A 26,292-nucleotide genomic window follows, 5' to 3' on the forward strand; every position below is an offset into this window, starting at 1 on the left:
TTTTTATCATTCTTTCTTTTCTCGTTCCTTTCCTATTTCCTGACCTCTTATCTCGTTGCCATTATCCCCCTGTTTAATCGCATTATCTCTCATCTGTCGATAGAAATATTTAAAAAAACAAAAAAATCGTCGTAAAAGAATTTGGACAGTGAATATTTAAAGAAAAGCTAGATTCCAACTAAATTTTCGATAAGAATAAATCGATCCAAATAAACAGATACGTACAAATATTCTCGTCGAAGACTTTCAGATTCTTTCTTTCTTTTTTTTTATCTTATTTTTGTTCCCTCGGAAAGTAGCGAGTAATGCATTTTCGCTAGTTTATCCATATCCTGGTGGAGATACCTTATTCCCCTGGGGGCGATTCAGCGTGTAAGTTCTCCTCCGTGTGAAGTTTCAAGCGAGAAAAAGCAAGTTAAAGGAGAGAAGAATCAAGAACACTGGTATATATATCTCTCTCTTTCTCCCTTTCTTTCTTTTCAGTATCAAACTATCGTTTTAAACCGTGGCATCTCGTATACATCTGTCACTCCATATTTATTACAGGATTAAAACGAGCATCGTCCTCATGTTTATTGGTCAAATACTTTCTTTCTTTCTCAAAGAACGCAATTCCATGATTCAACTTGTAAAAAAGGGATTTGTGAGAAAGGCACTTTTCTTTTTTTTTTTTTTTCACCTCGACGTAATGGAAAATATCACGAAGAGAGAGAATTTTTATTTTTCTCTTCATTTTTCCTCTCCTACTTTTCCAAGAAACGTCTTGTAATAAAAATTAAATAATTCCGTTTCATAAAATTCGATTCTTTCGTGCAATCTCGTGATTGGAGTATCCATTCTCTTCCTCGATTTTCTCTTAACAGAAAGCTCTCTTAAGAAAAGCTCGATGGAAGTTTATGCAACGAGTTAGTTTCATTGGAATCGTACGAGCATCGCGGATTTCTCTCGCGAGTTTAATTTACAAAATTCTGGCCGGCGTGCATTTTTAATTCAACGATGATAACGTTGCAACTTCCATCATCCCAATCTACTCAACCATACGCATCCATCACAACAACATACATTATTCCTTCGAATAGAACGCATCAACAACTTTTCTTCGCACTTTCGTGAATAATCCTCATGTATGCTTTATCAAAAAGATACATTTTCTAATTTCACACGGCTCATCGCTCTTTTTTATTTAAACAGAATTCATTTAAGTTAAGGAAATTTTTTCGCAAGATCAAAAAATAAAAAATGTATCGAATCATCGACTACATCTGTTTGTTTCCTAGTAGTCGATCCTTTTTCTTCTTCCCAAGGTTTTTCATTGCCAACGATAGTTTCATTCAAGTTAAGGAAATTTTTTCGCAAGATCAAAAAATAAAAAATGTATCTAATTATCGACTACATCTAATACTGTTTGCTTCCTGTGGTCGATCCTTTCTCTTCTTCGCAAGGCTTTTTATTATCAATGATAGTTTCATTTAAGTTAAGGAAATTTTTTCGCAAGATCAAAAACGAAAAAAATAAAAAATATATCTAATCATCGATTATCTGTTTGCTTCCTCGATCCTTTTCTCTTCTTCGCAAGGCTTTTCATTGCCAACGATAATTTCATTTAAGTTAAGGAAATTTTTTCGCAAGATCAAAAAATAAAAAAATTGTATCTAATCATCGACTACATCTAATGCTGTTTGTTTCCTAGTGGTCGATCCTTTCTCTTCTTCGCAAGGCTTCTCATTGCCAACGATAGTTTCATTTAAGTAAAGGAAATTTTTTCGCAAGATTAAAAAATAAAAAATAAAAAATGTATTTAATCATCGACTACATCTAATGCTGTTTGCTTCCTAATGGTCGATCCTTTCTCTTCTTCGCAAGGCTTTTTATTACCAATGATAGTCTCATTTAAGTTAAGGAAATTTTTTCGCAAGATCAAAAAATAAAAAATGTATCTAATCATCGATTACATCTAATGCTGTTTGCTTCTTAATGGTCGATCCTTTCTCTTTTTCGCAAGGCTTTTCATTGCCAATGATAGTTTCATTTAAGTTAAGGAAATTCGCAAGATCGAAAAATCAAAAAATAAAAAATGTATCTAATCATCGATTACATCTGTTTGCTTCCTAGTGGTCGATCTTTTCTCTTCTTCGCAAGGCTTTTCATTGCCAACGATAGTTTCATTTAAGTAAAGGAAATTTTTTCACAAGATCGAAAACGAAAAATAAAAAATATATCTAATCATCAATTATCTGTTTGCTTCCTCGATCCTTTTTTCTTCTTCGCAAGGCTTTTCATTGCCAACGATAGTTTCATTTAAGTAAAGGAAATTTTTTCGCAAGATCGAAAAATCAAAAAATAAAAAATGTATCTAATCATCGACTACATCTAATGCTGTTTGCTTCCTAGTGGTCGATCCTTTCTCTTCTTTGCAAGGCTTTTTATTACTAATGATAGTTTCATTTAAGTTAAGAAAATTCGCAAGATCGAAAAATCAAAAAATAAAAAATGTATCTAATCATCGACTACATCTAATGCTGTTTGCTTCCTAGTGGTCGATCCTTTTTTCTTTCTTCTTTGCAAGGCTTTTTATTACCAACGATAGTTTCCACGATCGGGCACAAGCGTCCTCCATTAAAGGAGAAATTCTTAAGCCCGATCTCGAACGCGAGGAGGAGGAGTGTCGCCTCGATTCACGGGAACAAAGTAAACGCATTAAGCATCCCTGCGGTTTAACGCTGCGTGAAATACCGATAGCGAGTAAGTAAGTCGACTTGGTTAACCATTCCATGAAAGATTCGGGGGGAGGGGGAAATTCTAACGTGTGTTTTCTCGAATAAGAGGAATGGATATTTTTAATATATCGATTGGATTGAAAAAATTAATTTTCAAATGTAATAAAAATGTACGTGTTAATATTTTAAATCCCCTTTCCAAACGTTTACGGATTAATCAAATTGAGTTGAGAAATATTCTGTAAATTTGTCGGGGAGCGTTTTAAATTTCATGATGGATATATAATCTCGATTTTATTTTAATTTATTTTAAATCGTTATCGATAAGTTTTTTATTATTTTTTTCTTACCATATTTGATTCACAAAACTTTTCAAAATTGCTTAAAATTAATTTTAACGTTTATGGCTGGCTATGATATATATATCTGGATTTTTTTTATCCAGCCATTAATATTTATGAATTAATTTTAAGCCATTTTGTATTATAATATACGTTTATTTATTACATTTTGGAGAAGATAAGCAATAATAATAATAATATTCTTAACGTTACACGAGTTTCGTCACAGCGGTGGTAAAAATCTGCAAATGTTTTATATTCGAGAAAAATATTCCGTCCGCCATTGTGGCGTGCGAGTGAAAGAAAGAGGATAAGAAGCGTGTCTTTCGCGTTTACTGGAAAAAGCATTCAGCCAATAAACGAACCAGCTCCGGTGGAAAAATATCCCACGGGATACGAGGCGGAATCCCAAACTCGTGTCGCCGAACCGATGGGATGGGTTGTCCCGAATTGGCCGCCATTTTCACTTCTAATCGAACTCAATGCATGATTCTGAATCTACGAACTTCTCTTTTCCTTTTTCTTCTTCCTTCGAGAAAGAGGAATTGTTTCCATATTTTCGAACGAAACATTGGAAACATGAAATATTTTAATTTAATTTCATCCACTTCGAATGTAAAGTTACTAAAGTTGAGGAGTAATTGGAATTTGAATAAAATTCCCTCTCTCTTTCTCTCTTTTTTATAGTAGAAACAAATTCCTTTCGTCTTAATCTTCTTAATTAATTCGCGAAATTTCCATCCTTCCACTCTTATCGAAAAAAAGTTTCACGAATCGCGTTGATATTCAAAGGAGATGGAATAAAATGTTTTTCTCCCCAAGCAAATGTTTTCATAATTTCAATACGGCGACATACGGCTTCGTTAATTCGAACAGGGATGAATCCCTGAAAAACCTTTCGCACTCGACATACAAATACAGGCGAAATATTTCATTTAACAAATCGTAATAAATATCATCTTCCTCACTCGAGGAAGACCACAGAAAAATTCATCACGTGTCTTCACAAGCACCGCGTAGAATGAAAGGAATTCTTTTTTCCTCCCTCTGTTATATCCATTCGCGACAAAGAAGAGGATTACTTTCCCCAAAGAATCCACGATGAATCAATTATTCCATATATATGGGTTGACAACTAAGTAATTTCAGTTGAAGTTGATGACGACTTAATCAAAGCAATAATCGATTCGGATCGTCACAGTACAACTCGTGAGATTGCAGAGAAGCTTCATGTATCGCATACACGCATTGAAAACCGCTTAAAACAACTTGGCTATGTTCAAAAACTCGATACATGGGTTCCTCGCGAACTGAAAGAAAAGCATTTAACGCAACGCATTAACAGCTGCGATTTGCTAAAGAAACGTAATGAAAATGATCCATTTTTAAAACGACCGATAACTGGCGATGAAAAATGGGTTGTTTACGACAATATCAAGCGGAAAAGATGGTGGAGCAGGCCACGTGAACCAGCTCGAACAACATCAAAAGCTGGTATTCGTCGAAAGAAGGTTTTGTTATCAGTTTGGTGGGATTACAAGGAATTGTCTATTTCGAACTCTTACCACCCAACCGAACGATCAATTCTGTTGTCTACATCGAACAACTAACGAAATTAAACAATGCGGTTGAAGAAAAGCGGGCCGAATTGACAAATCGAAAAGGTGTTGTATTCCATCATGACGATGCAAGGCCACACACATGTTTGGTCACTCGGCAAAAATTATTGGAGCTTGGTTGGGATGTTTTGCCACATCCACCATATAGTCTTCACCTTGCACTATCTAATTACTTTTTTGTTTCGATCTTTACAAAACTCCTTGAATGGTAAAAATTTCAATAATGATGATGATATCAAATCGTACCTGATTCAGTTTTTTGCTAATAAAAACCACAAGTTTTATGAACGTGGGATTATGATGCTGCCTGAAAGATGGCAAAAGGTCATTGATCAAAATGGGCAACACATTACAGAATAAAGTTATTTAGTTCCATGAAAAAATTGTCTTTGATTTTCTAAAAAAAATCCGCAATTACTTAGTTGCCAACCCAATATATATATATATGGGTCACAATTCCCTCTCAATTGAGTATTTCTTACGATTGTAACTCCACAATAAACGTCCGTCCTCCCATTTTCCGCGAGACGTCTCGGTTAACGAGTTTCCTCCCCGAATCGAACTCGCATTCGCAAGTTTTCGCGACTTTTCCATGGCTCGTCGAGAGGAGGAGGGGCTGAGGAGAGAATGGTGGCGTTGTGAAGAAATACAAGGGGGATGGAGGGAGGCGTAACAGGTATCCGGGCAAAGGGTGAGTAAGGATAGGCGCGGTGACGATTGAAGCTCGGCAGAATAAATTGGAAACTCGAACGAACCCGAAACCATCGTTGATAAATCAAAAGTCTTCTCGACGATGGCTCGAAAAGGCTGGAAAGAGAGAGAAAGGTAAGAAGAGAAGAGAAGAGGGCTAGCATGGATGGAAAAAGTTAAGAACCGACAACTTCCTCCATTCTCTTTCCTTTCTTACATGCGTCGTTCCATTATTTGCCATTTTTTTTAGAATTAACGAATGAAATTGGATCGGTGAACGTGATAAGTGAAGAGTTGGAAGGATACTTGATTTTTCTCTATCTATTTCTTTTTTTTTTTTTTAATTACAAGATAGTTTGTAATCAAATCTCCAAAATATATCACAGAAGGGATTAAATTTGATGTTTTATATAATTATCGTGATTCTGCAACTGATAAAAACGTGAGAGTTATATATATAAGAGATGAAGATTTTCTGCGTTTGGATTTTGTGTTTGGGGAGAGGGTTGATCGCGGACGTGACTTCTTGATATTTTTGGGAATTAACGGTCTGTTTGATGTTGCGCTCGAGGCAGCTTGAGGTTACCGGCTCGTGATCGAGGAATCTTGGCATTTTAAATCTTCTTAATGACTCTGTGACAACAGATTTAAAGTCTAATATATTTAAATTATTTTTTCCCTCTTTTCGAAAATAAATATATAATAATATATGATAAAGCTGAAGCAGGAGAAGCGTTGTTTCGAAAGAAAAATCCTTTGAAATCAACATAAAACATAAATTATATTTGTCTTACTTTGTACGAAATTATAGACGTTATCGCCCAATTTCTCTCACTTTTTAATCCAAGATAAATTATTTTTTCCCATATTATCATCCTGTCTCTTCATTCTTTCGTCTTTCATCTTCTCAAAAATAAATATACGTGAAATAAAGCTGCAGGAGAAGCGTTGTTTCGTAATAACGAAAAGATCGTAATAAAATAAATTATATTTACGTACTTACTTTGTGCGAACCTCGATATTATTACACGTTCCCCTTCCCTCTCCCTCCATTCTGATATGCAAAATTCCCCACCAGAAATCTCTGGCAGGTGAAACTTTCGTTTTATCGAAATTCATATCGCAATTTCAACTTTTCAACCACGCTCCCCTCTCCCTTCTCTCTTTCTGTCCTCCAACCCGTGACAGACGTCGCGAATTTCCGTATATATTCAAAACGAAAGGGCGAGAGTGCACGCCTTCCTGGCGAAAATATTTCGCGCGGCACCGCCAACTTTGAGAGGGCGAAACTGTCCCTGCGAGTTTTCTGCCGCGATTCTACAATATGTATCGGTCGCACAAAGGAACGATCTTTCTCCTCTTCCACCTTTTCTTTCCCTCTCCTTTCCTTCGAAAGAGCTTCGTTTCAATCCTCGCTGAAAGCTCGATCCATCGAGAGGCTAACTGAAAAACTTTTCTTTCCCAAAATTATTTTTCGTATCACTTCTGATCCGAAAAAGCTTACAAACAGTAAAATTTACAAACACAGTCTAACAAAATTATCCAGTCTCCAGGTTACAAGAATTTTGAAAAAGAAAAGAAAATAATTATTCTCGTCGCCAATTCCTGTAAAATTTCCTGTATAATTGAGAAAACGAATTACGATTACCACGCACGAGAGAATTATATCACGGAATAAACGGTGAGTTTCGGCCGCTGGTGTAGCAGCTAACCTAGTTACCCTCGACCGTGCTCTCTAATCGGTGCGGAGTTTCAATCGGGCTTGGCAGAGAAAGTTTGTTTAAACAGCTTAAAAATAATTCTGTTCGCGCCTTATTTTATTTGTGAACGTGTCCTGTTAAAAAAAAAAAGCAGGACAATAAACAGGATTTTATTTTCGAAGAGAAAAATGGAACGATTTGAAAAAAATTCAATTTCGAAAGCTTCAGCTTGTTGTTTCTCCTGTCTTGAAAAGAGCCACGGGCGAAAATTTTAATTATCTTTGACGCTTTTCTGGGGGAAAAATAGTAGAAATTTATCTGGAAAATTGAAGGTCTGAAGATCTTTTCTTCAAGCCTGAATTCCCAGAAATTATTATTATTATTATTATATTTTGATTATAACTAACACGAGTTTCATTAAACTAATCCAAGTAATATTTAAATTTTATATGATATACAGTTATAAACAGATTTCGACTCAACGAAATCGATAAATCGATTTTGCGTCTCGGCTTCGACTCACGAGAATCGTTTCCTACGAATTTTGAACGTTCGATTTCACACGATTACGAGCGGGATAGCCGTTTGGAAACTCGATTTCGTTCGACCAACGATCTCGAAGATCGCCCCATCTGCCTCCCCTCAGAACTCATTAAAATCTCTCGGTGCACGTTGTCCACTTATCATGGGAGTCGATGATTGGATTTCGTTCTCTCCCCTTTTCTCTCTTCCTGTCACAATCAATTAATCCCTGCCCCCGTAGTTATCGGATAAAATACTCGTCTATGTATTATGATCTCTCGTACAGCAATAACATTAACTCTTTAATTCTTCATCGTCGATGTGGAAAATAAAAACATTTCTCTTTCAAAATATAAGTATTAAAGGTTATTTCTGGTGGTTGATTTAAATAATTAAATGGAAAAAGATTTTTATATATATATATATATTCGAAAGTTGTACTTTTTTTAATTTGTTTTCTTTCTTTTTTTTTTTATTTGTTTGGTATATCATGATTTAACGCAAGCAGAGATGTAACGTCTGACTACGAATGCCTCTACTCCACTTGAATTGGTCAGACTTATGCTTTCTCTCTCTCCCTTGCAATTTAAAATCGATAGAAACTTTTACTATTCGTCATTTTATCGCATCCATATCGTATTTTAAGTAAAGTATCTGTTGAATCAATTAATTATCTATTCTTTCGAATTATAAATACATTTTTGTATATTTTTACTTTTAAGAATTTTTGAACAAGATTTCTTTTCTTTTCTTTTTTTAATAATCCTTCACAAACTTCCAACTGTTTCTTTATATATATATATATTATTATTATTCCACGTTTCGATCGAAATATATTTGCATGGGAAAATATAATTCATTGAATTTCGAAACTTGATCGTGTCACGATCGAGGTCAGGTCGTCCATTTATATAAAAGTTGGACCGAATGTCGAAACTTTTTGCGTGTAATAAAAATTAATAATTCTGTTAAAAAAAAAAAGAGACAATAATCCAATAATGATAAAAGAATAATCTCTAATAAAAAAGAAACGTACAAATCAATTCAATTTAATTTAATAAAATTAAATTTCGTTCCCATCAAACGATTTTACGCTTTTTTGAAATCGAAGTAACGCAACGGAGAACACGAAATTCGTTGAATTTTCCTTTCCGAATTGCCGGCCGAGTTTAGAAATGTTACTCGTTGCCGGTTAATCGAAGCGACCTGAGACAAACGGATCGGTGCAGTTAATCGGAAAGCTTAGTGGAATTTAGGGACAAACGGATTAAACTATCGATGCGTAGCTTGTGAAACGGAGGCAAAATCCCCGCACAGGATTATACCACCGGACAATGAAATTAATCGAGTCTCCTCCTCCCGCCCCTGTTATTTCAATCTTGAACGTTGATCAATTAACGTTAGATTTTCGTATCGGATCGATTCAACGAGCAAGCGAGATTAATAGAAGAAAAATGATTCGAAGATTTAAATCGGCCTATTCTATCGTTCCTATTCTATAACGATACGATAGAATTCTATTTTTGGGAACGAAATTTGAAGTGATTATTCAGAGAAGTGGATTTCTATCACAAATGAATTATCGTGCGTTCATTTATCCGTTACGATAGCCGTAAATATAAATGACATGAAAATAATTGAAGCTTAATACTTCGTTTCATCCCTGAATTTTTACCCTTTCCTTCATTTTCCATCCCATATTTTATTTTCACCTCTAAACGTATAATAAGAATATTCGTATTCGATGTATATAAAGAATTAATTTCCTAAAATCAAGTTTCGTTCGAAATTCTACCCCTTCTTAACCAGATTATTTAACATTTCAATCATAAACGATAGAATCCATATATTAACCAAACATCTCTAATCCAGTCTTAACGAGGAGAAAAAAAAAGAAAATCGATCCACGAAATTATCGGAAAATTTATAATTTCAACTTCTCCCAAACTGGTCCCAGAGTCGTATCAAACTTTACCTAATCCTTTACCTGAAATCCGAAAAACTCGAAAGCCCATCTTTCAACTTTCCAATCCCTTCTTCACCCTGTCGACCAAAGCAATTTACCAACTTCCACCCTCTTCCTCCGTGTCGCGGAGGATCCAGGAGTGGCCGTTCATCCCCAGAGTTGGAGGGGCGCCCGGTACTCACCCGGAGGTGGCTTGTATGTCGACTTCCGGCCAGGAGGGCCTCCTTCGGCAGAACATCAACGGGGGCCGATCGGCGGAACCGGTGCTCCTTCGGAAAGAGCCGACCCTGCGGGGCGACGTAGTGCCAGATCCACTTCCCGCGGCCGGGTGCACGGTCAGCCCGGGGGAGGAGGTGCACTCGAGAGTTCGTCTGCGTGTCGACAACGAGCGGCCGTGGGAGCTGGCCGCGGCACCAGGTGGTGGCACCACCTGTAACGGTAAACGTTAGGCTCGATTAAACACTCCGAAGACTCGCGTGCTTTCTCTATTTATCTATCTGTCTTGATATTTGTGATATTCTAATAATGAATCGTAAAGTTTGGGTTCTGAGTTGACAATTTTTTGAGAATCTTTCCGATCCTTTTATTATGAGACGTGAGATTCGTAATTTTAAAAATTTTGAAATGCAGTCTTTGAAACTTTGATTTGAGAATTTTTGGATTATTTCGATTCTCATGAGACGTGAGAATTTTCAAAATTTTGAAGTATATAATTTTCGTGCGGTAATTGTGAAATTGAGTTTTGAGAATCTTTGAGAATTTTTGGATTTTTCTGGCCATTGTAAGGTGTGATATTCGTGATTCTGAAAATTTTGAAATGCAGTCTTTGAAACTTTGATTTGAGAATTTTTTGATTATTTCGATGAGACATGAAAATTTTGAAAATTTTGAAGTATAATTTTCGTGTAGTAATTGCGAAATTGAGTTTTGAGAAACTTTGAGAATTTTTGGAATTTTTTTGGCCATTGTAAGGTGTGATTCTGAAAATTTTGAAATGCAGTCTTTGAAACTTTGATTTGAGAATTTTTGGATTATTTCGATTCTCATGAGATATGAGATTCGTAATTTTGAAAATTTTGAAATATAATTTTACTTATAATTGCGGTAATCGCGAAATTTTGAGAATCTTTGAGAATTTTTGGATTTTTCTGGCCATCGTGAGATGTGATATTCGTGACTCTGAAAATTTTGAAATATAGTCTTCGAAATTCTGACTTGAGAATTTTTCTGGCCCTCGTGATATTCGTGACTTTGACAATTTTGAAATGCAGTCTTCGAAATTTTGATCTTTGAGAATTTTTATATTTTTTTCATCCTCGTGAGGTGTGATATTCGTAACTTTTGGATCATTCTGATTCCTATGAGACGTGAAATTCGTAATTTTGAAAATTTTGAAATATAATTTTCACGCGGTAATCGTGAAATTGAGCTTTGAAAATTTTTGGATTTTTTTTCTGAGGCGTGATATTCGTGCTTTGACAATTTTGAAATGCAGTCTTCGAAATTCTAATCTTTGAGAATTTTTATATTTTTTTTTGGCCATCGTGAGGTATGATATTCGTGACTCTGAAAATTTTGAAATGCAGTCTTCGAAATTCTGATTTGAGAATTTTTAGATTTTTCTGGTCCTCGTGATATTGGCTTTGAAAATTTTGAAATATAGTCCTCAGGAATTTGACAAGTTTGAGAATTTTTAAATTTTTCTGATATCGTACGAGGCAGATATTCGCGATTATAAATTTCGAAATTTCGAATAAATATGATAAGTTGAATTTTGAAATTTTCACATAAGATTCCCGAGCTTGTTGATCTCCGCGTGATATAATATTATATACAAGTTTTGTAAATGATTTCGAAAATGATTAAATTTCTTTTAAAATTTTTACGCGACACTTGTTGCGCAAAGGTTTCCAGACGAGAGTAAGATACCGTTCACGCGTTATGATTAATTTAAATGGATTAGACGGTTTAAATGCGATAATATGCATTATATTATTATATCATGTGGGAAGAATAATGTACTTTATATTGCAGTTCTATTATTAAGCTACGAAGGAACATATATACTTAAAATCCCTTAGTTAGAATGTTACTCAAACTTGCTTAGGTTACAAAACAACCATTGTTCGGATTAAAGATAGAACCATCGCTGGCCGAATTATAGCGAAACGTTATCGAACTTTACAACAAATTAAGACAATTATTCCAGTAACAAAATCTATCAAATTTCCAGCCACGATTAACAAATAACAACACTCTCTCTATACCCATTTTTCCACAGATATAAATTTTCCATTCGATATACAAGTTAAAATAACCGCGCGCCATACGTAAGCTCCTTGCTTCTTTCTATATAATTATACCATGCGTTGGAAACGGCCACGTGTTCCGAATTACACGATCATTATTCCACGAGTACAAATTTGATCGCCATTACGCTAGCATTCGGCGAGCGAAGTCTCGTTCGTCTGAATAATGGATAAAGAGAAAAAAAAAGGGAAAAGAAGGAAGAAGAAGGAAAGAAAGAGCGAAAGTTTGCTTGCCGTCAAACGACGTTTTCTCCGTTCGATTACATTCTAAGGGTATCTCCACCTGACTCGCTTCCCTCGAAAGCACCACCGCTTATTAAAAAGTTTCGACGTCCCCGTTTCCCACGCGAGGCCACGCCGGTTTGCATACACCACATTTGCTCGACGAATGAGCAATCTATATATAATCGTATAATTTTCAAGGACACGAAAGAATAATTTCTCATTAATAAAAACCTCGAATTATTCCGAACCGAGGACGAACAGAAATATTAAGAAATGTTTATAATTACGAATTATACTCTCTTCTCCTCGTCATCAACAATATCCTCTTTCGTAAACTATTAATTAAAAAGTTTATAGATATATAAGTTAATTCTTTAGTGCGATAAATAAATAATTTATTTAATATAATATCGTATTCTCTGCGGCAATCTCTTTACTCGGAGAACAAAGTGAAACACGACCGTTTCGTTCCGTGTCCGAAAACCGAATGTACGCAAACGTTTACATTTGTAACCTTCGTGTTATTATTTCTTTTGTCGCAATTTCCATTCGATATAGCGTTCGTCTTAATATTTTAATATTTTCCTTTTTGTTAATCTAAATATCAAATTACTTTTAAATCACGTGTAAATATATTTTTTGCTATTAGGAATGTATTTTTCTTCACATTCCCAAAATAAATCGGTATATTTCTTACAGGAGATACAGCCGTTTTAATAATGCACTATTTTAAAGATTTTAAAATTTCCTCTTCTGTAAACTATTAATTAATAAGTTTATAGATATATAGTTAATCCTTTAGTGCAATAAATAAATAGTTTATTTAATATATGTAATATAAAATCGTATTCTCTGCTGTAATCTCTTTACTCGGAGAACAAAGTGAAACACGACCGTTCCGTTCCGTGTCCGAAAACCGAATGTACGCAAACGTTTACAATAACCTTCGTGTTATTATTTCTTTCGTCGCAATTTCCATTATAGTGTTTGACTTAGTATATTAATAATTTCCTTTTTGTAATTTTATTTCAAATTACTTTTAAGTCAAATGTAAATATTTCTTTGCAATTAGGAATATATTTTTCTTTTCATTGTCAAAATAAATCGGTATAATATTTCTTCGGAGATACAGCCGTTTTAATAACGCACTATTTTAAAGATTCTAAAATTTCCACTTCTTTGGACGACCATAGCGTATAACCTTCTTTTTGTTACTAAATATCAAATTATTTTTAAATCACGTGTAAATATATTTTTTGCTATTAGGAATATATTTTTCTTTTCATTGTCAAAATAAATCGGTATAATATTTCTTACAGGAGATATAGCCGTTTTAATAATGCAATAATAATATTTTAAAGATTCTAAAATTTCCACTTGTTTGGACGACCATAGCGTATGAACCGCTTGTCGTCCAGAAACCAACCAAACACGAGGTCAAAGAGCGATCTTTCCCGCTTGCAACGAGCTGCGGAAATCGTATTTATCTCTCTTATCTTTGGAGATACAGCCGTTTTAATAATGCACTATTTTAAAAATTCTAAAATTTAATTTCCACTTCTTTGGACGACCATATAACTTCCTTTTTGTTAATCTAAATATCAAATTACATTTAAATCACGTGTAAATATATTTTTTGCTATTAGGAATGTATTTTTCTTCACATTCCCAAAATAAAATCGGTATAATATTTCTTACAGGAGATACAGCCGTTTTAATAATGCACTATTTTAAAGATTCTAAAATTTAATTTCCACTTGTTTGGACGACCATAGCGTATGAACCGCTTGTCGTCCAGAAACCAACCAAACACAAGATCAAAAAACAAGTCTTAGTATTTTAATATTTTCCTTTTTGTTAATCTAAATATCAAATTACTTTTAAATCACGTGTAAATATTTAATAATGCAATAATAATATTTTAAAGATTCTAAAATTTCCATTTCTTTGGACGACCATAGCGTACGAACCGCTTGTCGTCCAGAAACCAACCAAACACGAGATCCTCGAGCGATCTTTCCCGCTTGCTGCGGAAATCGTATTTATCTCTCTTATCTTTTATCTTTCCGTTTTAATAATACACTATTTTTAAAGATTGTTTCCCTCACCTTTGGATACCCATGAGGGGTGGACTGTTGCGCCGTCGAATTGGTGTTGGTGGTGCTCGTCACGCTCCCCGTCGAGCCGCTCCTTCCCGTCGCGCTTGACCCGGAATCCTCGCGGCTGAACGAGAACCTCTTCGGGCTCAGGCTCAAGCTAGCCACGCTGTCCGTCACGTACTGTTGCAACGAGTTGAAGAAGCTCATCTCGTCGATTATCCGTCTATGTCTCTCTCTATCTCTCACGCTGAAACGATGATCGGGCCAATCGTTTTCGGGGGCGCCTCGCGTTCCCGACGAGGATGGGATTTGTTACGAGGCCCGGTTTTGTTCGCACGCATCGATCTCGAAGCGACGGGGAGGAGAGAGAGAGAGAAAAAACAGCTCGAACTTTCCTCGCGATTCTTTTCCTCTACGCGTCACGGTCGTATCGATTCTCCCCCCATTCGCGGGGCGCCGCTTCCTTCCTTCCTTCCTTCCTCCTCCTCGGTCAAACAGGGAGTGACTTAAGTCATCGCCCTGTCCCTCCTCTCCTCGCCGCCGCGTGTCCTCGTCCCGTTTCCGTCCACGCTTCTTCGCCCCTTCGCCTGCAACACAGATATTTCTTTTTTTTCCTTTCGAGAACAAAGTTTCGAGAGGTGTGGAAAAAGTGAGGAAAAGTGGCCACGTTTGATCCAAGTTCGTGTAGAGTTTATTTGGAGATTTTACGAACGGATCGTTTTATATATATATATATTCGTATTAAGATATCTACTTTCGAATAGTTACGAATAATAAATAAAATAATAAATACTTACTAATAAACGAATATTTTAAAGTTTGAGAGTTTGAGGTTCGATGAGATAAATTTAATAATCTACGATAAAGCGTATTGAATTTCTCGAAAAAGAAAGTTATCAACCAAAAATATAATTGACGATCACCCCATGATCACCCATTTTCGACAATTCTTTTCCCTTTCTCAAGAGTAATGAATCGCTCCAAGGATTTTTTTTTCTTCCTTACTTCCAAAGCGACACCTACGTCTACTCGACGATTAAATAAAACAATAAATACTTACGAATATCTTCAAAGTTTGAGAATTTGAGGTTCGATGAGATAAATTTAATAATCTACGATAAAGTGTATTTATTTTCCGAAAAAGAAAAGGAAGAAAACGAAAGTTATTAACCAAAAATATGACGATCACCCCATGATCACTCATTTTCGAGGAACAATTCTTTCCCTTTCTCTAAGAGTAATGAATCGCTCCAAGGATTTTCTTTTCTTCCCTACTTCCAAAACGAATAATAAATAAAATAATATAAATACTTACGAGTTGCTTCAAAGTTTGAGAATTTGAGATTCGATGAAATAAAATGTATTAAATTTGTTTCTCGAAAAAGAAAGTTCAGTATCAACCAAGAATATAACTGACGATCACTTCACGATCACCCATTTTCGAAAAACAATCCTTTTCCCTTTCTCTAAGAGTAATGAATCGCTCCAAGGATTTTCTTTTCTTCCCTACTTCCAAAGCAACACCTACTCGACGAATAATAAATAAAATAATAAATACTTATGAATAACTTCAAAGTTTGAGAATTTGAGATTCGATGATGTATTGAATAATATGTATTGATAAAATATATGTATAAATATATGTATTGATAAAATGTATTGAATTTGTTTCCCGAAAAAGAAAAGAAAAAAAATTATCAACCAAGAATATAACTGACGATCACCCCATAATCACCCATTTTCGAAAAACAATCCTTTTCTCTTTTTCAAAAGGAAATAATAAATCGTTCCAAGGATTTTCTTTTCTTCCCTTCCTTCAAAGCGACACCTACGGCAACTCGACGAATATATTCCCTCGCTGGACGAGGGAATATTCGAAATATTCGAAAGGTATTCGAGAGGAGGGAGGGAGGATAATAGGCGAGGATGGGCGGACCGCGCTTTCAGATATTCGGTAAAATCGAAATGACGAACCGTTAACATTTCCGGTGTGCGGTTTCATTGGCCGGCGCTGATCAACGATTGGTCTCTCCCGATTCTATCTCACCGAGGGACGATGGATCGATCGAATACGATCGAGATCGATCGTTAATCGGGATGGAAATTTCCCCTTCCCTCTTCCTCCCCGTAGAAAATAGAGAGAAGTTCGACGAAGCCTCGTTTATTTCGCGAATTTTGCGGGGAAAAGAAAGGAGAGGAAGTTGAAAAAGGATTACTTTTTTACTCTCTGATGGTACTTCAATGAATTGACGAGGGAATTATTAATTCAAATCGGTTGTAAATTTGTTTTCGATGTAATAATAATAATAATATCGATCTGTTTCATAACAATGTGGATAGGATGTGTAAAGAGAATGAAAGGTTGATTGAATATCGAACCTTTCCTCGATTATTCGGAAATAATATAGAAACTGTTTTTCTCCCCGGCGAAAATTGGAAATTAGCGATCGATCGATTAAATTTTTGTCGCGGAGTGATCGAGAGTTGCATGGAAAAAAAGAAGTGTAATTAATTTTCGGGGAAAAATTTCCTAATTCGCTTTAAAAAAATATATGTATATATATAGACCGTTTTTCAAAGTTTTTCGAACAGTTTCAATTTGTCGGACCGTGTCGAACAGAAACGAGTTTTGCAATGTCGTGTTACAAAGGGGGATTAATTTCATTGATTCGATTGACTCGGGGACAGTCATCCATAATAGAAAAAAAAAAAAAAATGAAAAATTTCAAGCACCGATAGTTGATTATCCGAGCTGGAAAATGATAAAATTAAAGTAGAAGATTAGAATCGTTACAGAAAAATCGAAGATTGCACGTTCATAGAATATTAAAATATCCAACTATACACCCGTCCTCCAATCATTGAAAACTTCTCATCGCGAAGTTGATTAAAAAAAAGGGAATTTCACCGTGGATCGAAACTCGTGTATATTTAAATACTCACTTTTCACACAGAAGAAGAAACCGTGATATCGGAAGGAAGATTCTGCGAGCAATTTTTACGAAATTCAAACGAAAAGAAGATCGAAATAAAAATAAGGAATTGGATGAATAACTTTGATCCGAAACTCCATCAAATATTATAATCCACTTTCTTCCAATAAATTAATAAGCCTCTAAAATCATTTTAATCATCCATCCCTTATTTCCAAGAAAAAAGAAACAAACAAACAAACTCTTCGCGATCTCTAAATAATCTCGTGGTTATTAGAAGGTTGGCGGGAGTCGATGGAAATTCGACGAACGATCCCGGCGACGAGCAAACCCTTCTTGTGTCGTCCACAGCCCCGCCACAGCGATTAATTAACCCCTTAATCGATACCGCTGCTTCGAGAGATCGCCGATATTCCTTTCCCTCCTCGAGGAGAACAAAACCGACAAATTCGACCTGTTTAAATCGATCGATTATCTTAAACCCTCTCGCGAAATTTCCATCACAATGTAATAAATAGATAGGAAGGGAAAATTTGTTGTCGATATTTACACAATGTTTCGTCCGTCTATTATCGTGTCAGCTTTTATTATGGAGATCTTGGTTATGGAATTCGTAACGATCCACTAGCTCGAGGGAGGGCAAACTTAGAACTTCGAGGATGATTCAAGGATGTTGAAAGTTTAATGATCTCGAAGAGCAGAATTAGGAGGGGGATAGTTGAGGAGTTCGAGAGGTTCGAACTCTGATATTTACGAAAATTTGTCGTAGGCGTGAACGGCGTGAGATGTGAATATGTCTTCGCTCTCGATATTCTCTTGGAATCGTGAGATTAAGAAACCGTCAGAGTTTCATAGGACATTTAATTTTTACAAATTTATAAGAAATAATCCTCTTCTTTACAACATTTACAGATAATAAATAGTTGAGAAATATTGTTTAAATTTATCATTTGAATTTCAATTTTACAGTGGACATCTCGAAACACTTATTTTAATTTAAATCTTTATTAACAAATTTCTTGCAGTTTATTTTTTTGTGAATTAAAGTTAAAGTTAAATGATTGCTTTGTATTAAAAATTCGCAACGATTTTTCGATGATTTCTTGTACGTTCCTTTCTTTGGAAAACTATGTATTAAAATTAATGAAATTTCGTTCATAATTTCCGTGATATGCTCGCCACTTTTCTACATATTTTTATATTTTCCTCCTTATTCAATATTAATTAAATATTGTTTTCTAAAAATCAAATCTCCAATAAACTGAAAATCGGAAAATGATAAATAATTTTCTATCTTGTGCTTGGATTTATATCTTGGAATCGTTCCATCATCATCGACGACCTTGGTTCGAAAATCTGTTAAAGATTTCGATGAATTTGAAGGTTTCGACGAATTTCCAAATATATTTTTTCACGCCCATCCCCCCGTTGAAATCTTCGTTCCTCTCAATTTGAACGAAAAAAAAAAAAAGAAAAAGAAAATCTCTACCCGCTCGTTATTTAAATCTGGATTCCAGAAACGAACGCGATTCCACCCACAAAGCGAGGGAAGAAAGTTTAACGAGTTTCCGTCGGTACTTTATAAAATATATGGCGGATGACGTAAAGAGAGAGAGAGAGAGAGAGAGAAAGAGACAGATTCTACATCTCTCATCATCCTTCATTAATCGAAGGAGAAAAAAAGAGTGTTCGAGGAAGAGGAAACTTTTCGAAGAACGAAGAAGAAGAATCCTCGAAATGTAATTTTGTTTATCATTGACTCGAATACCTTATAACGGGGCCAACTTCATTAAAACTTTCTTCGATTCGTCGACATTAAGTCGGCGTTAATAAAACGTAGCAGAGTAAAAAGAAGAAGATTTAGATTTTCTAGCGATGGAAATTCGTTTCGTTCCCCGAATCAACCGGTAATTTTGTTAATTTATCCACGAAGGGAAAGATTTTATTCTTAATAATTACCTCCAAGTATATATGTAAATGGATGGAAGTTTCGTGTATCGTAAAATTTGTAATCTCTCGAAAGTGAATATTTTTTTTTCCTTCTTTCTCGAATATCGATCGATAAATTATATCTGCGCACGAGTGTAACAAGAAAGGAACTAGAAAAAAAAAATAAGAGAAGGAGGAGGAGGAAGATGTTGGGCACAGATAATAAGATTGCGAGAGATAATTGGTTCTCGGGGAGAGTTTCAGGAAGCCATCGATGAGAATGGCTCCCATCCGTTTCTCCTCTTCTCGCGATATCCTAAAGCAATAATTGACCAGGGACCTCGTTTCCCCGTCACCTCTAAGGGGCATCCTGCCCCTTACTGTTTTTACGAATTTATCACACAACGGGGAACGGTAGAAATAGAAGGAGAGGGATTAGATTAAAACCTCTTCCAGAGTTGAATCATCTCTCTTCCTATCCTGCTTTGCTTCGCTTCGTCGATTAAAAATTTTTTGAATTTCTCTTTTCGTAAACATTTTCTTGCAAACTCTGCTCGAATCTCTGTATTCGAATGTGAAAGAATTAAATGTTCCCCTCCTAAATTATTTATTAATTTCATTCTCTCTCGTGATAACGAAAGAAAGGAAAAAAATAAGAAGGGATAAGTAATCTTGGCATAAATGAGAAATCTTCGTCCAATCATCTCGATAATTCGAATTTCTCTTGGGTTCGAAAGAAGAAAGGAAGTGTAATGTTTACGAAACAATCGGAAGGGTCGTCTTAGCGACACGACAGCCGGAAATTCCCTGGAAACAAGGAAAAAAGAAGAAGAAGAAGGGGAACCGTCCTCCTCCACGGTTCTCATCGAGCCAATTTCATTAGACACCGTCCAACTTTTCTCACTTCCTCGCCTTTGAACGATACCCTCCGATAATAATAGTCTTCCCAACAATTCCAAACTTCTTTCCTCCTCGAACTCTCGCCAGGTATACGCGCTCTCTCTGGACGAGGAAAGGAATGGAGAGCCGCGTGGTTGGATTCGAGATTCGCATCGGGGATGGACGTTGGAGAGCGGTGTTTGCCGAGCGGTGACGAGAGATTTGTCGCGTTCGACAGAGACCGGCCTTTTGTTTGATCTCGAACGTTTGATCTCGTCGAAATCGATGTTCGCAACTAAAAGGCCATCGTGATTTTATTTAACGTCGCTCGTTTCTTTACACGAGAGATGCATGATGAATGAGTTAATGAAGGAAATGCTGAGATTTTTAACGCACGTTGATTAATCTCGATAGATTCGATAGGAACAAGACGATGCTCGAACCGACTTAAACCCATCGCTAGGTTTTAAATCCTGTCGATTTGAACGACAGGTTTAAGTCTTTTTGATCAGAGTTGTCTTTCATTAAAAGTTTTGAAGAGGATTTGAAGATGGATAAACTCGAACGATGGAATTAGCTTAAACCCATCGCTAGTTCGTGTGATTCAAGCGATGGGTTTGAGTCAGTGTCTGAAATATAAGTCTAATTTATTGTTGGAGTCAATATATTTCAATTTAAATAAAAATTTTGGATAGCACTTTCAAAGACGTTGAAATATATTGAAATGGACGCATCGATGAATTTAAGGCAATAAAACTCTAATAAGTTTGACGACGAGCTATCGACTTAAATCCTTCGTTAATTTTACAAATATTGGAGCGTACTTCAATGTAAATATATTTAAGTGATAGATTTAATATTAATTAAATCCATTACTTAAATCAATTTGCGTACATGCAACATGTTTCAATTTCAAAGGATAAAAATTTTAGAGAGGCACTTAAACCCATCGCTAGATTTTTAAGATTTACAAACCTATTGCTGTATATGCTAGTTTTAAAGATAAATTATAACGATTTTTCCAACAATGATAGAGAAATTCTTAAGTCTCGAAGAAGGGCATCGATATTTCTTTCTGTGAATGATAATTCATCGATTCTTATCGTTGTATATCGATCGATACGTCACATTGCAAATTGCAAGTCGACAACAATTCTTTGATACAGTGAAAAAAAAAATCAAAAAAGAAATGAATTATAAAAGATTTTGTATCTCGTTTTAATCCATTGTTAATCTCCTATTATATACGCGAAATTATATATCCATTAAAACGACGGACAAACTTTATAAAACATTAAATTGGATGCGCTGCGATCAATTTCGATATTTATAATATTTACGCGCGCGTGCATTATATATAATTTTCTATCCAAAACTTAAACTCCAGATATAAATGAATAATGCACGTTGATGAACAAGATTTAACAAGGATTATTATATTATATTATACTTTAAAATGACTTCCAATATTCTATTTATACATTCGATTAGAAAATTTAAAATTTAAATAAAACAAAAATAAAATATAAATTTTTAACGTTCAACGAGAAAAAAACCTTTTAACGATCCGACAAATATACCTTCGATACTTGACGAAACATTCTGCTCCACGTTTACGAGACACACATCGCGTTTGCACGACGAACGACGAATAACCCAACGATTCCCCCAGCGAGAATGTTATTCGAATACATTCGAGCGTATTTATTTTGAAACGAAGGCGATCGTCAAATTTCGATTAATTAATCCTTTTTCCAACCGATTTCGAAATCCACCACCAATCATAAAATTGACCAGGAAAGAAATAATAGAGAGCTTCCCCCTCCTCTCTCCATATCGTCACACGTTACGAAATTACGCGCAGGAAAATCAGAAGCTTTTGTTCGTTTAATTCCCAATTAACTCGACAAGTGGATTATGTTGATTTAATTAACACGGGCGGTCGTTTGGAATTTTACGAGAGTGAAAAGATAATTTAACTCGTCGGGAAACAATCGTCTTGGAAACTTGTTGGAAGTCCAACGCGATTCGTAATCGGGAAGGATTTTCCACGAACAGAGATTAACAAAATGGAAGCGGGTTTTTTTTGAACGAAATTCACGGATGATGAAACTCTGGCCGGTTGGAAATATGCATACGATGGTAAAAGGTAATTGAAAATTGAAGAGTGAGTTTATCGAGAAGCAACGAATTTTTTCTAGCATTTTGAAAATTATTGTTTTTTGGAAAATCTATAAACGCGTGAGTTTATCCATTCGGAAAATTGACGAATTAGATCGAGAATTTATGGATGAAATAATATCGGATTCGAGTTCAAGTTTCGATTTGATGAATTTTGATAATAAATAAGAAAAATTTCTTTGAGAAAGCAAATACGTGGGTTGAATTGTTATAACGCTTGATTAATTAATTGATCGTGTGTTCGTACGATTGTCAATTTGTCGGCCCAATTATACCCCAATGTTTATATACGAGTAGCAATCAATAATTCAGCGTGTATAATAGTCACAAGTAATTATTGATAATCTGGCAATTATTAAATTAATTTATCGATGATAAATTTCAGATCAGACGGTTCATTTATACCGTTCGATAAGATAATATCAAATTTCAAGCAAAATGAATTTTCCCTTCCTCGACTCGTTTCTGACTTCAACTTTCCTCCCCTCGAGTTGTATTTATTATGGAATTATTATTATTTTTTGTAATCCCTTTATATAACTGTTTATTCAACGGATGAAGATAATATACGTATTCCATTAATCGCTTCGTCGAAATAAAACGAGCGCCACCGCCTCCTATTTATTTTCATCCTTCCAGAACACCAAATGGATCGGACGTATTAAACGAGGTCGCTTTGCAAAAATGCAAAAAACGAGCAACACTGCTGGCGATGAGACACAACAGTCGTAATAAATCATCTACTACCGTTTCTTATCTACGTCCACTTCTTCTTTCCATTCAAAATTGCTGCCCCAAATTTATACGTATATATATCGTTGCTATAATCCCTATATAAATAAAGTTTTATTTCTTATTAAAAAAAAAAGGATTTAAAAACGCAATAAAAATCCTAATTTATTTCCCTTGAATTCAATTTTCGTCAAATATTTATTATCAGATATTTTTGAGATATACAAATATTGATCCCTATAAATACGATCATCGAAACATCAACAAATATTATATAATAAATTTTATTACGTAAGAAAAAGCATTATTAAAGGATCTCGATCATCGTACATTTTTTTTAACAATTAACCCGTATTTTTGGAACACTCTTCACAAGGGATCAATACCCGTACACCTTCAACGTGCATTTTATCATATTTAATCTATGACGCGAAATAAAAACGAGCAGCCTACGAACGATGAATCCGAAAAAACTTGGTCCGCGAAACTTTCAACTTTCAGCCGATAATTGTTCCAGCAATTTTCCACCCCGGTTCGAATCGATATTTTTTTTTTTTTTTTTTTTTGCCCCGCGAAACTTTTAACTGCGGACGCCGTTTAAACCGGGTCGTTATTCCCGGTACTTTACAACCGGCCCCCCTCCCCCTTCACTCACGACTCACCACGGACGAGAAGGAAGTCAATTCCATTACCAACTCGCGCAGAAGTATTATCTTCCCCTTATCTTTACGACGCGGAGAAATAATCTCCACGTGGAGGAGGAGGAGGAGGTGGAGGAGGAAGAGGAAGAAGGAAAATCGCTCGGGATTCGAACGTTTTCAAGCTTGTCTGGGATCGTGATCGAGAGAGGAAACGGCGCGTAACGGGAAATAATTATCCCCCCTCCTTTTTTTCTCCCTCGGTTAGGAACGATTCCTGGTCGAAGGAAAGAGGAAGAGGGGAGGGACACATAAATTGAAGCGAGGCGTGGAATTTTTTGCGCTCGTACGGATCCTTGTGCGCGTGTACGTGTGTTTATGGAAACATGCTGAAAGAAGTTCTGGGTATTCTTTTATTTTAACGAAATATTTAAGCGATAAACATCGAAGTATTAGACGTCTCTTCTCAATACCTGAGAAATAATGGTACGAATATATTTATATTTTCAAGCAATGATCTATTAATTGAAGGAAAGAGAATATAGAAATTATTTCTTTTGGAAGTAATCAATCTTTGTTTTCGAAAGAGCAAAGGTTAAAAAATACAGTTTAGAATCGAAGTATTGGATTGGCAACTAAGTAATTGCGGATTTTTTTTAGAAAATCAAAGACAATTTTTTCATGGAACTAAATAACTTTATTCTGTAATGTGATGCCTATTTTGATCAATGACCTTTTGCCATCTTTCAGCATCGTAATCCCACGTTCATAAAACTTGTGGTTTTTATTAGCAAAAAACTGAATCAGGTACGATTCGATATCATCATCATTATTGAAATTTTTACCATTCGAGGAGTTTTGTGAAGATCGAAACAAAAAGTAATCGGATGGTGCAAGGTCAGGACTATATGGTGGATGTGGCAAAACATCCCAACCAAGCTCCAATAATTTTTGCCGAGTGACCAAAGATGCGTGTGACCTTGCATCGTCACGATGGAATACAACATCTTTTCGATTTGTCAATTCGGGCCGCTTTTCTTCAACCGCATCGTTTAATTTCGTTAGTTGTTCAATGTAGACAACAGAATTGATCGTTCGGTTGGGTGGTAAGAGTTCCAAATAGACAATTCCTTTGTAATCTCATCAAACTGATAACAAAACCTTCTTTCGACGAATACCAGCTTTTGATGTTGTTCGAGCTGGTTCACGTGGCCTGCTCCACCATCTTTTCCGCTTGATATTGTTGTAAACAACCCATTTTTCATTGCCAGTTATCGGTCGTTTTAAAAATGGATCATTTTCATTGCGTTTCTTTAGCAAATCGCAGTTGTTAATGCGTTAAATGCTTTTCTTTCAGTTCGCGAGGAACCCATGTATCGAGTTTTTGAACATAGCCAAGTTGTTTTAAGCGGTTTTCAATGCGTGTATGCGATACATGAAGCTTCTCTGCAATTTCACGAGTTGTACTGTGACGATCCGAATCGATTATTGCTTTGATTCGTCATCAACTTCAACTGAAATCCGCAATTACTTAGTTGCCAACCCAATAGTTTCGATTTTGGCTAATTTATTACAAAGTTAATAAGATATCAATCGACGACAAACCTTTCGAAGAAACAGTACACAATATTCATTAATAATTCTCCGAGTCGATACAGTTGAAAGTTACAATTGCAACGCGATTTTTGAAAATTGGAATGGATTTGAATATGGACTTAATTATCAATCCTTTGACAAACGTTATATAATATATAAAGATTCGAGGGGGGATACGAAATAAAGATTGGTATGAAATACTGGAACGCGAGTGATGCGAAGTTGATTTACCTGCTGGCGTGGAGATTGAAACGAACTGAATTGTAGCCGCGATAGAGACAAAGATACGCGTATATCTGTTATATCTAATAACGCAAAGATATGCAAAATATGTCGACTATAGCGTCGCGTGAACAATATCACGGGATATCTATCAGCGTGGAAAGAGAGTTATAGAGTCGAATCGATATCATCTAAGGAAACGTTGTTGATGACATACATCTTGCGCGCAATTATTCATAAACAACAAGATCTCTATTTTTATTTTCGATACCCATTGGAAATAAAATAATAAACAGGGTTTGCAATTGCTTCTAAATATTATTTTTCCAAATTGAATAATTCCAAAGCTAAACTGTGACCATAACGAAATTGTGTGCGCAAAATTCTATCCAATCTTTTTTCGACAACTCCACGTTTATTACATCCATACACGAAAATGGCAACAACTACACTGCAAAATATCATTTTTCTAAATCGAATAATTCCACTGAAAGGATTAACCAAGTCGAAAAAAAAAAAAAAGAAACTAACAAACAAACACCTCCGAATAAACGAAAGACACGATCAATTTCGGTTAAACTACACCCGTAACGAACGATGCAAAAGTGGACGAATGGAAATTCTGTCCGATCTTTTTCCTTTTTTTTTCTGCCCCACGAAAAATTGGAAAAGCTCGTTTTAAAAAAATCATCAAAAGACGATTTTGGGAAATCACAAGTTCCAACAAACAATTTCCCCAGTTTCTAACGAACGCTTGAAAGCGCGCACCTTTGTTCACCTGTTCCCTCTAATTTTTTTATTAATTATCGCCTCGAAATACTTTCCATTTCCACTCCCTCGCGTGATGTAAATCAGAGAAGTGGAGGGGTGGAAGGTTGGAGGGCGAGACGCAAGCATCATTAATGATTGGCTTTATTCAGCCGGGAAATTACATTTTGCACGAGCATTTTGTTGCGTTTTGGGCTCGCGTCAACGCGCGACACACATCGAACCG

General features: G+C 35.5%; 1 protein-coding gene across 6 annotated transcripts in view; it reads right to left on the bottom strand.

Annotated features, from left to right (window-relative positions):
• LOC408914 (BAI1-associated protein 3) overlaps positions 1 to 26,292 on the bottom strand; it is a 124,688-nt gene that overhangs the window by 46,888 nt on the left and 51,508 nt on the right. For all 6 annotated transcript variants that reach the window (XM_026441775.1, XM_026441771.1, XM_026441776.1 and 3 more), the window contains exons 2-3: positions 14,198 to 14,775; positions 9,738 to 9,985 (exon numbers count right to left, since the gene is read on the bottom strand). In XM_026441775.1, the coding sequence (XP_026297560.1) occupies positions 9,738 to 9,985; positions 14,198 to 14,395 (446 nt within the window). In that variant the 5' untranslated portion in view covers positions 14,396 to 14,775. The remainder of the gene's footprint in view (positions 1 to 9,737; positions 9,986 to 14,197; positions 14,776 to 26,292) is intronic.

The sequence above is a fragment of the Apis mellifera genome, linkage group LG7 (assembly GCF_003254395.2).
Source record: "Apis mellifera strain DH4 linkage group LG7, Amel_HAv3.1, whole genome shotgun sequence".
NCBI classification, from domain to species: Eukaryota; Metazoa; Arthropoda; class Insecta; order Hymenoptera; family Apidae; genus Apis; species Apis mellifera.